General features: G+C 36.2%; 1 protein-coding gene and 1 long non-coding RNA gene across 9 annotated transcripts; one reads left to right on the top strand and one right to left on the bottom strand.

The window, feature by feature from the left end:
• Positions 1–413: 413 nt before the first annotated feature.
• LOC107224297 (carbohydrate sulfotransferase 5) lies at positions 414–15,567 on the top strand. Of its 8 annotated transcripts, none has more exons than XM_015664303.2 (8): positions 445–842; positions 7,467–7,612; positions 9,297–9,344; positions 9,934–10,076; positions 10,220–10,455; positions 10,826–11,024; positions 11,650–11,829; positions 12,123–15,566. In XM_015664303.2, the coding sequence occupies exons 2-8, from the start codon at positions 7,475–7,477 to the stop codon at positions 12,442–12,444; spliced, it is 1,266 nt and encodes a 421-aa protein (XP_015519789.1). In that variant the 5' UTR covers positions 445–842; positions 7,467–7,474; the 3' UTR covers positions 12,445–15,566. The 8 variants fall into 8 exon arrangements, 7 of the variants coding, with proteins under 7 accessions (XP_015519789.1, XP_015519794.1, XP_046589499.1 ...); XM_046733543.1 differs by lacking the exon at positions 445–842 and adding an exon at positions 4,089–4,131 and having other exon boundaries at positions 12,123–15,567; XM_046733544.1 differs by lacking the exon at positions 445–842 and adding an exon at positions 5,750–6,057 and having other exon boundaries at positions 12,123–15,567.
• On the bottom strand, positions 4,290–16,577 carry LOC124293282. Its single transcript, XR_006903190.1, has 5 exons — positions 16,351–16,577; positions 8,329–8,459; positions 5,325–5,840; positions 5,133–5,232; positions 4,290–4,741 (listed from the first exon to the last, which is right to left on the bottom strand). It is a non-coding gene; the product is annotated as an uncharacterized LOC124293282 (long non-coding RNA).
• Between the last annotated feature and the right edge of the window lie 49 nt (positions 16,578–16,626).

Below are 16,626 nucleotides of genomic sequence, written 5' to 3'. Positions count from 1 at the left end.
AAACCGAATCACAGCAAAAGCGCGCACCGCAGAGTGTGTACGATTTCCCTAGTTTTCCTGTTCTCCCATTGGTTGGATACTAGGGAATCACACTCAGGGTGCGTATCTTCGTCAAATTGGTCATAAAACATTACACCGAAGTTACCGGCAGACGCAAAGAAGCATGTTCTGTCGGGCTGTGTTGATATCTAGTTGAGCGCGGTCCAAGCACTGCCTAGTTTATGTTCTAGCTGTCGGAAATTATCCTTGGGGACTGTCCAAGGAACACGAAACTCATGTCGACAAATCGTTTCCCAACTGAAGAGGGCACTGGTGTTTTATAGGTAGAGAAATGGTCGGCGCGGTTTCGGGGGGGGGGGGGGGGGGGGGGGGGGGGAGGACAAGGCGCTAGCAAAAACTTGCTACGAATCACATTGCAAGATCATCGATTGGTCGATTTTGGGTAGCCCTGCAACCAATGACACTTCGGTGCTAATAGAACACTAGCGACGCTAATGGTACAAAAAAAAAACATAATGTACACGATTCTGCGACAAGTTTAGTCAATTCACCCATTTAAGTTCGTGCTCCTTGTTTGCTCCTTATACAGTCTTCATGAAATTATCAGTGGAAATTGTATGGTCAGTTATGGTTGGCTATGGCACTGCTGTAAGTTCGTGCATGGATTTGTGTAACATTTTGTATTTTTCATTACTGTCATCTGCTGAGTGGAAATGAATCTATCCGAGGAAATAAAACACTGGTAAACGGCTGCAAAGATGTTTTCACTAACGGAATCGATTAAACATATCCAAATAACATTCCGTGTCAATGCATAATGGAAGACTCCAAGCTACCTTGAGGTACATAATTTACGTGAAATTAAATGAAAACAATTACGTTAAATTGCGCATGGAAGAAGCATCCCAATATTCCATTAATTATTTCCAGTGATGTTTAAATCGTCTTCAATTGTCGTTCGACCCTCACTATTCTTATTGATATCGTATTGGAACGTGTGTATGTGTGCTAATAAACCCTTGAGGTTTCTAATTAAATGAGTATATTTTTTGATGTACGTTTAATTTTACAGCGTTGTAATAGTTTTACAAAGCTGTACTTCATAAGCTGCATTAGATATTTGCTGTTTCGAAATATATTCTTATTGAATAAAATTATTGATTCATATTTATTACTTGCTATAGAGTAGTTAAAACTATGGTACTGAGATGGTACTTTTTTTTTTTGGATGCGATTATAATTATTTTCAAGTTTTTTTCTAGACCATTCACATAACATTTTTACGTGGAATAATTTTTTTCTTTTGTACCTGCAAGTATTTTTGTTCACTCAAGTTTATCCAATATTAATTTACGCACTGTATTGAGTTTTCATTTATAATCAAATTTTTCTAGGTTGGATTAGACGCTGAAGGAAATCAGAGAAACAATTGCTGCAATTAGCACGACTCTTAAACACTTCTTCCCGAAATAATCTAACTTGGCTTTTTGGGGATCACCACATTTGGCTGCACGCAGTGTACTCTTTACTTTATAATTACCACCATTATTCTGCATTCATGCATGTGCATTTTACACATTAGTATTAATTTAGTGCCAAACACCGTACTATTTCTTAATTAAATTTACATTGAAACTTCTTAAAAATTTATTGATAGTTCATACGACTTTATTCGCGAAAAGATCGATTTAAAATTGGATAATTATTGTTTCAATACCCAATACTGTACCTAGAACATTCGGAAAATGTAAAATTACATTACACAATACATAAGAGAAGGATTAAATTGTATAGAAAATAGTTACATAGAGTTGTTACTTGATTCTATACCCATATCAATAAACGCTAGACAATTTTTCATAACAATACTACAGAACACTACATGTTATTTTTCACTTTTAAACAAATAAACTGATATATGCAATAGACCACTACTTCTCGTTTCTCTTTTATACCTTAAATTCCCTAGCTTACTTTATGCATTTACTTAGGCATGTAATACGAGCACGAGACGATTTCAACGATTTTAGTTGTAGTAAAATTTTCGCTTGAATATCATGTCCAATTATCTTTTAGGAGTGATGTATATTTTACGAATCCGTGGATATTTCCTGCATGTTTCGCCTGTAGTTATACCTCTCTGGAATCCAGTACCGCTATTGTATGAAACTGGTGTAAGAATTGCGACAGTTACGAAATGAATTTTTCTCATCCTTTTCAAATTTTTCTTGTGATATTCATGAACGTCGAAATACATGTATAAGTGATTAAATCACAACTGAGTAAACCCCGAATGCTCGTCACATTGACTTTTTTTTTTTTAAACAGTCCATCAGCCCACCCACAACAAACATGTCCTTGAATTGAAACGTTTAATGCGAAAAATGTGAAATAACGTTGAGATTCAAAACGATAATACTTTCCGTAAGGTTCCATAGTGTAAAAAATATCGTCCGAAATTATATCGAATTACGTTGGGCGAAAAAGACATTACGAAGTCTCAGACGTTCTAGTGTAACATGTAGAACGATGAAATCTAGCCAGCAAGACGAAACCCGATGAATTATTCATCTCTCTATATTCCGTTAATTAAAAATTTGTATGTTTTAGTATTCTCTGATAAAAAAAAAAAAAAAATAACTAGTACGTTACGATGTAGCAAGATCCGCCTGAAAAATTTTAGCTCTATACCTACGTTTATTCGTTGAAAAATTGTGAGCAGAAAGTCTAACGGTCGGTTTCCATAATTAGAGATTAAGATTAAGTAACACTAACATACACAGCAATAATTTGAGAGCGTGGTATCTATTCGTTTGGAATCGGGATTGAATTTCAATTTTATCTGAGTAAAATGCATCTAAAAAATAAAAATTTTCAACTATTTCGATTCGAAGCGGCGTAATTTTGGACAAACTTTGATTCGTTAATACGTTTGAAAATGTGAAGTAATAAAATTTCTTTCAGTTCACCGGACATTTCATCGATTAGAGCCGCATGCGTTTTGTCTCGTGGCGACATCCGCAGTTTATGCTGCACCACAATACATATAGTATTGTATATAGATCTAAATCAATACCTTACTCAAGGCGAGTGTAGATGTACAATATGCTTGTTGCCGAACTATGCACGCAAGTTGTAACGGCTATAAGATTCAATTACACAGTTAGTCGAGGAAATAAAGCACTAAAAACGGCCCAACTGTCGATTTTTTGAGCAGTAAGACGGATTTTAATGCGGTTTTTTGCATTCGATTCGTAAGAGCGCCTACAAACTTTGTGAACTATAACTATAACTTTGTGATACTGTCCACCCTGGGCACCAGGTACCTCGGAGACGGTTGCGTGGCGATATTCGTGTTCAGCGACCCCAAAAACCCCCGAGTAGCAAATTTTTTATTTAGTGTCTCTTGGAAGTGCACTTGCAAAATGCATATTATTAATGCCATAATGCATTTTCAAAAAATTAATTAATCAATTTAGTTCACAAAGTTTGTAGGCGCTCTTACGAAGCGAATGCAAAAAACCGCATTAAAATCCGTCTTACTGCTCAAAAAATCGACAGTCCATTGCTTTATTTCCTCGACTAAGTGTGGTTATAGTTGTATAAATACGGCGTTGCATTTCACACGCGTAGCTACGTGCTCGTTAATCTTACGAACTGGGGGGTCGTAATTTAATACTTCCTGTGTCGACTATTATCGCAATAGAATTTTATCGTTTCAAATCGAGCCCTGATAAGAAGAGGCAGATTTATGCCGAGTCCTGTTAATTTTCAACTGTTATTTTTTCATTAGTTAACGTTGAATCGGTTCTCTTCTCTCTGTCATCGACAGTCATTACAACAATATTATCATTCCATTATTTATCGTTACGTTGAGCAACTTATATCATCTGCTTGTCCAAATGCAAAGAACTTACCGGGTGCGTTGGATCCGAAATTTTATTTATTTCACTGCTTCTAGGATATTCACGGCTAATTTGCGTTTAAAAAAAAAATTAACAAATGACGAATAGAAATTTTCTAAAAGTGTTCCTTTCGCCCGACATGTAACCACTACAATAACACCTTTTCAAGTATTTTTATCGTCGAACGAATGCCAGATACGAATTGGGTTATTATCACACACCTCAGGTATAGTATAACGTACGATTATGTATTTGTTATTCACGAAGATAAACTTTTTGTTTCTCCCTCGATGCACAAACAATTATGTGTAAATTTATTCCTACACAGCGAGGTGAACAATTTCAGAATGTATATTTGCTTTCTAACAGTATATATTCCAGTGATTGTTTATAATATAATTTATTTTCGATAGAATTGTTGATAATTTACACTTATTTTTCGAAAAGTACAGCTGAATGTATCTCAAATCCTCACACTGCAGTGACTATGTCTCATACAATGCTGAGTTGTTTCCTGGCAACTCAGCATTTTCCTTTCATAGAATAAGTGTAGGGCTAAAAGATTATTCGTTCCACTTCGGTTGTGACGTCAGTGGTTGGGAAGGCTTTGAAACAATTTTCATTGTCATTGAGGTTTCAATTTACGGCAGGGCACATCTGGTGAGCATATTGGCTACATTCAGGTATAATGGCATCCGCTGTTTACAAGGTGACGGTAAACCAAGAAACCCGAGGATATTCTGGTATTTGTATACCCATCCATTGGGAAAACTTTCTATTCACCGTCCTGCATTTCTCGGCCTGAAGAGCCTGTTCACACGAACTCAACTCTGAAACTGTAAAAGCACCGGAAGGTTTTGAAAAATAACAGCGATTCCAATAGTGGCTGGGAAATTTACAAGTACGTAGGAGAGAGGCGGGCAATATCGGTCCCTTAAAGGAAGGAGTTTGACCAATTTCTAAAACGTCATTTTTTTTGTCTTTGGCCTAAAAATACATTTTAAGCGTTATCGACATTTTTTTAAATCCCCTTTAGTTGTACAGAGGACGTATTTTCCCCGCTTTTCCACTTCTTGAAAAAACGAAAACTGGTGAGCCCTGGATCAAGTGCCTGTTGCACTTTCCAACAGACAAAATGAGTGAAAAGTCAACTTTAGATTCACTCACAGACAAACTTTGTTGCGAAAAGCGTTAGTAAATAACTTATATATGTGTACATGTACTTACCGACAACATGCAGTCGGAATACGATCCGTTTTCTAGATTCACAAATACATCGTACAACGTTAGAAAAAAGGTTGATCGTTTCACAAGCAAGAAGAAAAAGCTGTGAATTAAGAATAACGAACCTTTACCGTATAGTAGGTATAATAACACCCTAGTAATACAGCCAACACAAAAATTTCTCGAACTACTTACACCAATCCTCTTAAAAATATGCCCTCTTTGCCGTTATTAAGGGGCTGTGAGTGGGTGACTCCCTTTCACTTGGCCAACCCAAGGAAGACCATAACGTGTAGACTAACTAAAATTACGTGCTTGAATTTTCTTTTACGATGCGATCTTATCAGCGTGATCGATATAACGGGTATCCATCACCAGGTGGGTAGTTTCGCCTGAAAAGAATGTTCGTTGAATGATAATGGCTTTGAATAAAATTGATGAAATTATTGGATATCGAGGGAAAATTTTTCAGTAATCCAGAATAATTTCAGATTTTAGATGAATTTTACAATCGTTTGATCCCCGGTTCAAGTCACGGCAAAATAAAATAATTCTGATTTAACGTAATCTTTGTCCTTATCGTATGTATGATCTATCTTAGCTTTGCCTGCGTAATAATCTTGCAGTTTGTATGCGTTACTTGAAGCGTTCTTAAAGCCGCGTAATCGGCGCATCCACACGTGACCCATCCCTATCAGCTCAACGCGGCACCTGTTAATGATAACATTGGAATCATAATTGCTCGTAATAATTGTTGATCACGTGACTTTTGGTTAGACAGATTCACAAGTATCGGAAGTCGACGTTAATAATAAGTAATAAATTCGGACCTCGGTTGCGTTACTACAATTTTTGCGTTGGACGTTGCAGCTATTGTAAGGATTTTCATTTCCTGTACTTCCTGGACCAGGAAGTTAAGCGGAGGCTGGTGTGTGGTGAGATTAACAAGCACAATAATAACCTGGCTTACAAATGCACAATGATAAGATTAGGATACGCAAAAAAATCGATAATACAACCGCGATCGATTTTTCCTTTAAAAATTTACACTCTTGCAACTTTACACCCTCAAAATTATACATACCACGGTGCAGGTATGCTGTGCACGTCGAGTTAACTAATATATAAAGTGTACATGAATGGGTGCAGATTTCTACGTGATCTGGATTTGTTACTTCGTGTTTTGATATTTGGTATACATAATATATATTTTTCAACGTGGTGTACATGAACGTTCAGTCAGTATCAGATGTTTTTTACGGTTGGTAACAATATTTTTTATTCTGATTTGTTCTAGAAAATTTATCAGCCCACCGTAAAGGTATGGGTATAATGTTATGCGAAGGTGGCATAAATCGTAGGTTCATCTGTATCCGATAACTATCGAACAATGAACTTCCTCCGTGTTCTCCCAATTAAAAACTAAATACATACGAGTTTGCTGTGAAATATTTGACTGTGATTCCTTGCAAATACAATCTTTACACCTGTTACGTGAATAATTTTTTACTTCGCATGAATTCATAGAGCATGCGTAGAAAATTCATTGTCATAGTTACAATCCGAAAGTTATAGGTCATTCTTATCTGCTGCAGATATGCATGCGTACTCCGATAAAAAATATCGTGAACGGTTGTATAGAAATAACTATGATTTAATTTTCCGTATTTTAATTCAACCTGCCGTGATTTTTTTTGCGGTTACGATATCCCCCCATAGCTGGGTGTTCAACCTAGTGTTACAGCTTCGTGGATACCCCTACTCTCTCGACTCTGTAGGCTTTGCTTGCTATCTCGATACAGCGCTATAACGCTGGAAAAAGCTGTTCTAGATTTACGAATAAGCAATTACTCTGATTGTGAGCAGTGCAACAAGTCGAGTTAGTCTAGGATTATGCGAGTTCGTATAAAGCATTTTCAATCTTCAATATTATTCCCACATCTGATATAATACTAAAAAATCCGAGCTGGTTTGTGAAAAAAAAATTTATTGTAATAATTTCAGCTGTATTTGCTGCAACACTCATCCGAATTGTACAATTATTTAAACAAATTACAGACAATATCAATAATCCGTTTTATTTGTCTGCTTTGACGTTGAAATAAAAATAATCGTTCACCCAGTAGTTAGTATTTTCATGTTTTTTGTAATCCTCATAAATCCCGTAATGTCAGATAGGATGTTTTTTCATGTATAGCTAATCAATTGCTTGCAAGTATAGCGAGAATTCGGTAGCTGCGTATAAAATAATACTTCTTGTTGTTTGTTGTGATTTTTATTACAGCCTCGCCTATTTTCGCCCGGTATCCACGGTTTACGAATAAATTTACTGTGCAGGTATCGAGATGTCTAAGCTAGCAAGCTTTTATGGGCTGGTCGGCCTAGGATCTCTATGTTTGGTATTTTTATTCTTCAACCAAAGGTACGGCAGCCCAATGAAGCATCGAATACAACCGATATTAGCAGTGGGACGATCCTGGGAGGTGAGTTCGTGCTTGAAATGGAAATTAAACGTTAATTTCAAGCCTCAAGGATATACACCTTATACCTACTAGGGTGTTTCGGTTGGAATCGACATTCATTTCCGCTTATAGTTGAAGAACTTGTGAATAGCAACAAGAAAGAAATCCTATTTGCAGGATATATCTCTTAAGCCCAATTCTTGAAGGTGGTTCGTGGAAATCAAAGCCCCATTTAAATATCTCATTATTAGGGAAGGTATTCCTTTTAATTGTTACCATTCAACCGCATTTAATGATACGGACTTGAATCTCGAAGCATTTCCTCGAGGAAATCGCCGAAATTTAATTATTTGTATACAGAAATTTATCTTTAAATGTGTTTAGTAGCTATAACTAATGAATTCACAATAGAAACTCAAATACCAATTTTATAAGAAATTTAATTCTCTCTATAACAATGCATTCAGGATCAAATGTTTTCAAAAGGAACATCCTAGTGATTATGATTTGATCTGACCAATTTGTGACGGAAAATAAAGTCGAACAGTGCCGTAATCTTTTATCTGCACTATTGGTGACTTATCTGTAATGCTATTCGGATACAGACTAATTAATCGATATCAGAGAACGAAAATGAGTGTTATTGCGCTAATCACATTTATGCGATAATAAAAATTATGTAGCTGCCTTAGAACCAGAGTATAGAGGCTTCTGTAATTTTAACCTAAATTACATACCCGGGTCTTAATTAGGAAGTACCGGCTACGAAAGAACCAATCCTTTTCAGTTCTTCATCCTACATTTGGTTGTTTCAGTTGAAGTATAACTCCCCAGTAGAGAAGATCATTACCGATTGTCTCGGAGCAACCTAAACAATAATCACAACGTTGAATTTAATTGATTTTTACGGGATGTTTTTCGGTATAATTATTCATTTTGTATCAACGTGATGAAACCCACGGTGGACTCGGTATAAAAATCTTACATATTACTTAAAAAACGTTGTCAAATCCTATGAAAATATTTATGTTCATATCAAAGTACGAGATCGTACGGAACATCCATTTATTTAGCACTTGCCCGAATGTTAAGCGGTTTGTCGAAATCGTTATTGAAAAGCCTAGAGTTTTTGAGACGAGAATGGATTTTTGTGGTTTTTTTCAATCTCGGCGGTCATGTGCAGGGAATTTGTATAAAAATAGTTAGGTGTATGGGGTAAAAGACAAAATGTAGTAATAAATCAGCGACGGAATCGTGAATTTTAACTACAATTAATACACTTACGTTTCTACATTGGGCATTTTTTTGCCTGTAATTGAAATTAGACAACGGGAAAATTACATAAGCTCCCGTTACTCGCACGCGATATTCGGACAGCTGTGCGCGCGTAAAAATTTTGCCATATCGTTATTGCTTATCAGTGAGCGGGAATAACAAAAATTAACTGATTTACGATTTTTTGCTACGCTGTAAGGTCACATAACATATGTAGCGAATATAACATAGAAATTCCAAACACCGTGTACGCACTTCCCTTAATTTTTATGGTCAAGTACAGCGATTTCTTTTTTCGATTTTTCAATTACATACGTCACCGAAAATCTATCAGCTTATCGTTAGTCTCTTAAAATTCATTCGCTTGAAAAATAAAGACGCAGGTATTATCGTTCAAGTCATTCAACAGTTCTGTGCACTTTTGCTTTAGGATTTTGAAACAACACCAGAGCCCTATGAATTTGAGGAACCAGTATCGGTAAGGCACCTTCGACATATTTTATATCGAATGTTTTTCCCGAAAGTAATAATATACCCTGATTGTGAGTGTGCATGTACGTTTTCAATCTGCGATTCCTATATGTTGTGTTTTTTTTTTTTTTTTTTTGGTGTGCCTTAAGCTTATAGTACAGAAAAAAAAAAGAACTACATGCAGTAAACTGATTTTACCCGTCGATCGTTGTCCGTCTCTAGATCAGATTGTTTGCAGCATATATCCAACCCGTTCATATGCACGTTTAATCGAATATTTAGCTTACCTTGAAACTGAGGTTTTTTCGTAAAATATTGCAGTTATAGTTTGTTCTTACGTGAAAGAATATAAGCGGAGTAGTTTAGTTGAAAGAATTGGTCCTCATCTTCAGCCAATACCAATTGACCTGACATATTATGTATGTATGTATATGTATGTAGAGATGAGATTGTACTTTTTCGTACTGTTTACATTGAACCGTTTTTGTGATACGTGTTTGTAATTTGAACTGACGAATTGAATCGAAAATAACGCGATTGATATTGACTTTTCCGACTCGTCACTAAACAGATATACAATGTTCCGTCAATTACAGAACGCAGCTGTCGTCAAGGAAGCTGATGATTCGGTTGCCACGTTGAACGAAATACAGCAAGTCCTTAATCTGCAACGAAGGATGATTCGCGACGATATGATAGGTTACCAATATCCCAATGGCAGATACAATAAAAGTGCCAAGTAAGACGATTTTCTCTTTCTCGCTGTAACTCACAACGTAAAATATCGATGTGCGAAATATGATTTTGAAATTTCTCAACGATTTATACAATTCCACAAGTTTATCATGTCTAAATAAAGATCCGTATTGTTGTATATTGTAGAAGACTTGAAGATTTAGTGATGGAAAAAAATGGGAAACCAATCAGAAGTGTCATTATAACAACATGGCGTAGCGGAAGTACGTTTCTCGGCGACGTTCTCACGGCACATCCCGGGGTCTTTTATCACTATGAACCGCTTTTAGATTTTGACATTGTTCAAATTCGAGGTCCTCCCTTGGCCAGCCAAGCTTTAAGAAATCTCAAAGCGCTACTGAACTGCGAATACGAAGATTTAGGTAATGCGTGCATCAATTTTATTCTTATACTTGTAATAAACGTAACTCAACCTCTCGTAGTGACAGTTTTGTATCTCATTCTCAACCATTGTCTGATAAGTTCACATATCACGTGATGTCAAGTTTTTTTATCTATTTTAATTGCATGCCCCTTTAATACGCTTCAAGTGTAAAAAACTGATCAACTTCCTCCATTTTCGTAGTGTGCAAAAACCATTAATATTCATGAAAATAGTGTTACATTTTTGCATTCACATGATATCTCTCACGAGTCTGTTATATTGAACTTGAAATATCCATATTCTCCAAGGCGATATACTATCAAGCATGAATAATATTGCAACTAATCGCTTTAATCCTGTAATTTCAGATCACTATATACAATTTGGAAGGGGCCATTCTTGGCTTTTGAATCATAACTCACCACTGTGGAAGCAATGCCAATCTCACAGAAGAATCTGTTATAATCACAGATTTCTTAGCGGAATGTGTAAACTTTTTCCATTTCAGTCAATGAAGCTTGTCCGTCTCAGATTACGTGTTGCGCAACAACTTCTTGCCGATGAAAAGTTAGTAACATATTCAATAAAAGAGATGATAAATGATATCTAAAACAGATCTTACAGATTCTAATTTGCATACACGATTCATAAAATACTAATATTGTGCCAAAAAGCCAAAAGAGCAGAAGCTTCTCCAAGACCTCATAAATATGGTCATTTCACCATCAGATATTGTATTAGTACAATATGGTTACATACACCATAGACACTTTCATTTGTTTTGCTGTGTAGTTCATAGTAGTTATTTTCAGTGATGGTAGTTCGAAGTTTGAGTGCTTATCCCTCCGAAAGCTGTTACTAAATTCCTATCTTTACCAGCTCTGTCTTTATATCGTTACTCAAATTGTGTCCGCTAATGTATAAGATAGTACTATACTTTTGTATCGGCTAGCGCTGATTCTCAACTACTGATTTGTTATAGAGCATATTTTATGATTGATGCGACCATCATTCTATCAGCGGTTTTAAAATTTGAAATATTACTATTGACTATTGAATATGACACTTAGGATAATTATTACAATATCTAAATCTCAACATCACTCTATTGCAATGATAAACTCCATTGCCAATTATTTTTCAACACTTTGGAATGCATCCGATTTAAACTGTGCTGATAAATGTTTTCCAGATTAGCTGTAAGATTGATTCTCTTGGTGAGGGATCCCCGTGGGACTCTTCAGTCGAGAAAACACCGTTCGTTTTGCCGCGAAAGTCCGGACTGTTCAGACCCAAGTTTACTCTGTGCAGATATGGTGTCAGATTACAACGCCGCAGTGGAATTGCAGAGGAAATATCCCTCTACATTTAGGTGCGTGATTTGTTGAAATTATGTCTGTTACAGAAGAAGACACGTAGGAATATAACAATGATATATCACTGAACGAATGGTTTTCAAAGTGATTGGATCAGGGAACCCAAACAGTATCGGTAATTAGAAACTACGGAATTTCTAGAACTGAAATAGCACTGTACTCAAACAGAGCTTATAACTCTGAGCAAAGCTTTTGGCTGACTGTCATTAGGAATTATTGGATAATATTTTTCTTAAGGGTATTGATCGGAAATATTTATCTCAAACGATGAAAATCATCATTGTTTCAGGGTGATACGATACGAAGATCTGGCTGTTGAGCCTTATAAACACGTGGAAGAACTTTTTAAATTTTATGGCCTCGACTTTCACCCGAGTGTGAAGAGGTTTCTAGACACTCATACAAAAAATGACGTCGGCGGTGTGTCCAGTACATACAGAAATTCGAAAGCGGCACCTTTTCACTGGAGGGCGGATTTAGAATTTGAAGAAGTCGAAGAAATTCAACGAAATTGCGTTGTCGCTATGAAACACTGGGGTTACGTGCATGCAATCAACGCTTCTCATCAAAGAGAATTCAATCCCATAACAGACTACGTGCTACGTTTGTGACACACTGCGTCGAAGTCTGTAGCGATATCAGAATGTTATTTCAAATTGAATGTACATCTCAAACGAGAGTTACAGATTTAGCAGGTTAGTCAAAGTTATTAACAGCACCAATTTGTTATTATTCAAAATTTGACTACCGTACACAGGTCCTTGTGGTTTCGGAATGCGTGCATGCCAGTATTCCGGCACCTCAAAGATTTATTTTTCCAAAGGTAAAAGTAAAGATATAAGTAAAGAAAAGAAAATACACGAAAAATGTGAGAAAACAATGAAAGAAAACATGACAATATCATGACACTTACATACAGTCAAATGAATTTGTAATTTTTATTCAATCATGGTTCAACAAGGTATAACTCTCACCTTTTACTTTTGGGATCATAGGTATTATTATATAAGCAGTATTACGGGCGATTCTTTTTTCTGTACATGTGAATCTACTTTTTTCCATGAACAAATTTTGCACCGTTAGATTAAAACTCAAAGTCAGACTACGCGAAAGCTTTGAAGTGCCCTTTGCGTATCAAGCCATGCTACCAGTGTTTATTACCAGTATTGTTCATACGTTAGGGAGAAAAATAAAATATGGATCTGACGTGGCAAACAAGCACACGCAAAAAGACACAAATTTACGCGACATGGATCCTGTGATCTCGCGACGCTCACCTCGTCGGTACATTTCAAAGGTTGTACACGCGAACGAATTAAGAAAATATGACAAATTATTGATAATGAATAACGAATCGGATGTTCAGTTTCATCAGGTACAAAATTTTGAATACTATCCGAGGATGTTTTAGTTACTTTATTTCGGACAGCCAGAATGTCCTAACGATCACGAAATTATTGCACGACTATTAAAAACATCAACGATTATTCAATGTAGCTGGACTGCAGAATATGGTAGCTTGAGTTAACATTATTTAAGTTTACCAAGCTGTGATTAGAGTCAATTTTCCTGATACATGAGTCGTGTAATTCGCGAATGTTTAGATATTTCATCTATTTTGTAGGTATTTACAAGTCTGTTATCATGAATAGTTTTATTTCATTTTACTTTTCCAAATATAAATCGTGAACTAAACGGTACACGATTCACCAAATTGTTCGCTGCTCGTTTGTCACATAGAATCGTTCGTACAGTAATTACATCGCTCAAAATTACTTCATTCCCTGCGCCAATTTCCGATTGGACATTGAATTCAAATGAACAGATATGCATCGTTTCTCCGACGCGAGAAGAATCCTCGGCTACATACGGAAAACATATCATTGTGAAAGACACTTTTCCGGACCTTATTATTTCTTGTTTGAGCCCCAACGATTACTTGGCAAAGTTATGAAAGCTCAATTAAGCACGATAGATTTCAAATATTATTAGCATAACTGGCACGGCATATATAGTATGATCGAAAGTCATTTGACGAATACAATTGAAAGTTACACGAAAAGCATGCCAGTACTTGAAGTACATGAGTAAAAAATTTGTAAAAAAAAAAAAAAGCAAAAATATTTTCATGGTAGAAAAGTAACGAAGCACGCGAACATTCCTCTCTATCGTATAACGCTTACGGAGTCCCGAGTCGGTAGAATAAATTCAATTAACGCATCACACAACATTAAATGTAATTTTGTAGTGTTTAAAAAATTCGAAAACGCAAAGAATGCAACAATTCCTTGTCGATCATTCAGAAGACAGCCAAATATCTTCAATGTCGTAACCGTAGTGCCTACCCTAATGATCTATTATTGTCAAATTAATCCGAGTACCTATCGTAATGTAACAAGTATATGGTGTCTTGAAAATTTCCGGTCGAAGTTTTTCGAAGTGCAATGGCGATCGCTGATCCGCGGTGAGCACAGATCGACACGTTCCCTTCGTAATACGGGAATACGAATAAGACTATAAACTAATAACGTGCGGTCGTTGACATGACTAAAACTTTATAAAACACGTGTTTAGGTATATTACCTATAATTTAGGGTATTGTCAATTGTTGATATAGTTTAATTGCCACCTCTCACCCATGCACTGAATATTTTTTCGTGATTTATTACGAGTGGCCTAATCTGCAGTAGTTGAGAAACGGGAATAGGAGTCTCAAGATCTAGTAATATGCAAAATAATATTGAAGTGACCCCGTTTTGCGTCAGCTTGTAACAATTATAAGTCAAACGTGACGCAACGAATTCCGTGACCAATTGTGTTTATACTTTAATCGCTTGTATCGCTTATCAGCTATTATACAATGTCATCAACCGGTATTCAGAGATTTACGACTTAACTTTGTCGTGAAACGATATATTTCTTGTAATTCTGATCATTATGATCGAGCATTGATTTAGTATAAAGTATTTCACGTCACCTTGATGGACGTGCATGATTTTTGTTTACTTTAGAGAAATATTTCACGATAAATGTGTGCGTCTGTTCACCTATAATATTATGTTATGTACTTTTGACACGTATACAGGACGCGAACTTATTGTTTGTAATAAAACTTGCATAAGTCATGTGGATGCTGATATCTAGTTATTTATTATAATTTACGCAGTAAGTTTACATCGTCAATTTGTAAACCTAGTTTGTGAACTTGAAAATTATTTTCCCTCTGTTGATGCAGTTTGACAATTTGCGATCACATTATATAAAAGTAAAAACAAATTAAAAATTATTATACCAAACTTAGTGGTAAATTCGTTGCGACGAGTGATATATGCGGATAGCGGCAGAATGTTATACAAGTAATTGTGACATGTCATTTACATTTACTGGCTGAACTGTCGAAATGATCGATATCCGTGACATTTTGCTGGCATGGTGTTATATATCTTCCTTCCTTCGGAAGAAAGAAAAATCCCTAGGTACTGCAATGTACGGCAAAAGTAATAACTGTGTCAGTCAAAGTGCAGAATAAGTTATTTATAGAGTTCAGTCAGGATTTTCAATAAAAAAATGTGCAATATCTTTCGTATATGATATGCTCAACAATTAAATATCATCATCATCATCATGTCGATTGTACAAAATTTTAAAGCACAACTTGTATTTGCCATGTATAGACAATTAAATATATACATTTGAAAGTATAACTGAATTTGTTCCTCAATCGTTACTCATACGGTCTTCATATCCTTTAGTTCTAGACATAACTGTACAAAATTTATTGTGTTTTGTGGTTATTTATTTTTTCAATCCCTTATTGAAAAAGTGTTGAATCCCTTGGATAAGCAACTGATTTGCAATAGGAAAATAAAGATGCGAAACATTTCGTTGTAGCAAACAATCGAAAGCATATACATATATGCATATATGAATACAATTCTTTCAAAGAAGACTAATCATAGTCGACTCAGGGATCTCTACATGCGGATTTCTCTTGCGGACTTGACTAACAGTTGTCCGAGAGATGTCTTTCAGAACGAAAGTACAGATGAGTACCAGACAGTTAAGTGTTCGGTAGGTTCACTAGATTACGTATAACTGGAAGGCGACATCCGAAAGAGAAGCAAGAAAGATGGCCAACCTCTCTCACCCCCTACATGTACACCCTTCGAAAATGCAACGCGACTCGATCATTTTTGCCTTTGAGCTATCTCTCTCCACGCTACCCTCACCACCTTGGGGCGCGTTCTAGTTATGATATATTTGATCGTCAATGAGTAGGTGCCAACGGTTACATGGAGGTACGAAGTATAGAATGGATGGAAAGGTTCTCGTGTTCCCGGTGCGCCTCGCTGCCTGATCGGTACACCAAAATTGAGGTGCCCGTGAAGCATGTTACCTAGCTGAGTCAAGAGAAGGTCCTCTATTCGTTTGCTTGAGTATAAAAGTGCGGCTGATTGTTTTGAGAAATTTGAAATTCGTTAATACAGGAATTATTCGATGACATTAGGACTTTGTACTTTTCTGTGTAGGTACGTCACGAATTCGGGGATTCTATTGTTCCTTGGGACCAGGCCGATCACTCATGTCCCAGGTAGCACACCGTTGGCTGTTAGTTGACTTAATATCGAAAGAAATTTTCAGTCAACTATGTCAAGTCGACTGGGAATAGGCATATTATGAGCCTATTGTCGACTGTACACTGAGTAAGATCGCGCGAATGTCCTCTGAAATAGCATGGCAAAGGCAATACCCGACGTCGACTATTATTAGGTTTTCAGTTAACTGTCAGCAGC

The sequence above is a fragment of the Neodiprion lecontei genome, chromosome 3 (genome assembly GCF_021901455.1).
Source record: "Neodiprion lecontei isolate iyNeoLeco1 chromosome 3, iyNeoLeco1.1, whole genome shotgun sequence".
In the NCBI taxonomy this organism is placed as follows: domain Eukaryota; kingdom Metazoa; phylum Arthropoda; class Insecta; order Hymenoptera; family Diprionidae; genus Neodiprion; species Neodiprion lecontei.
This window is presented reverse-complemented; position numbering and strand designations above follow the sequence as displayed.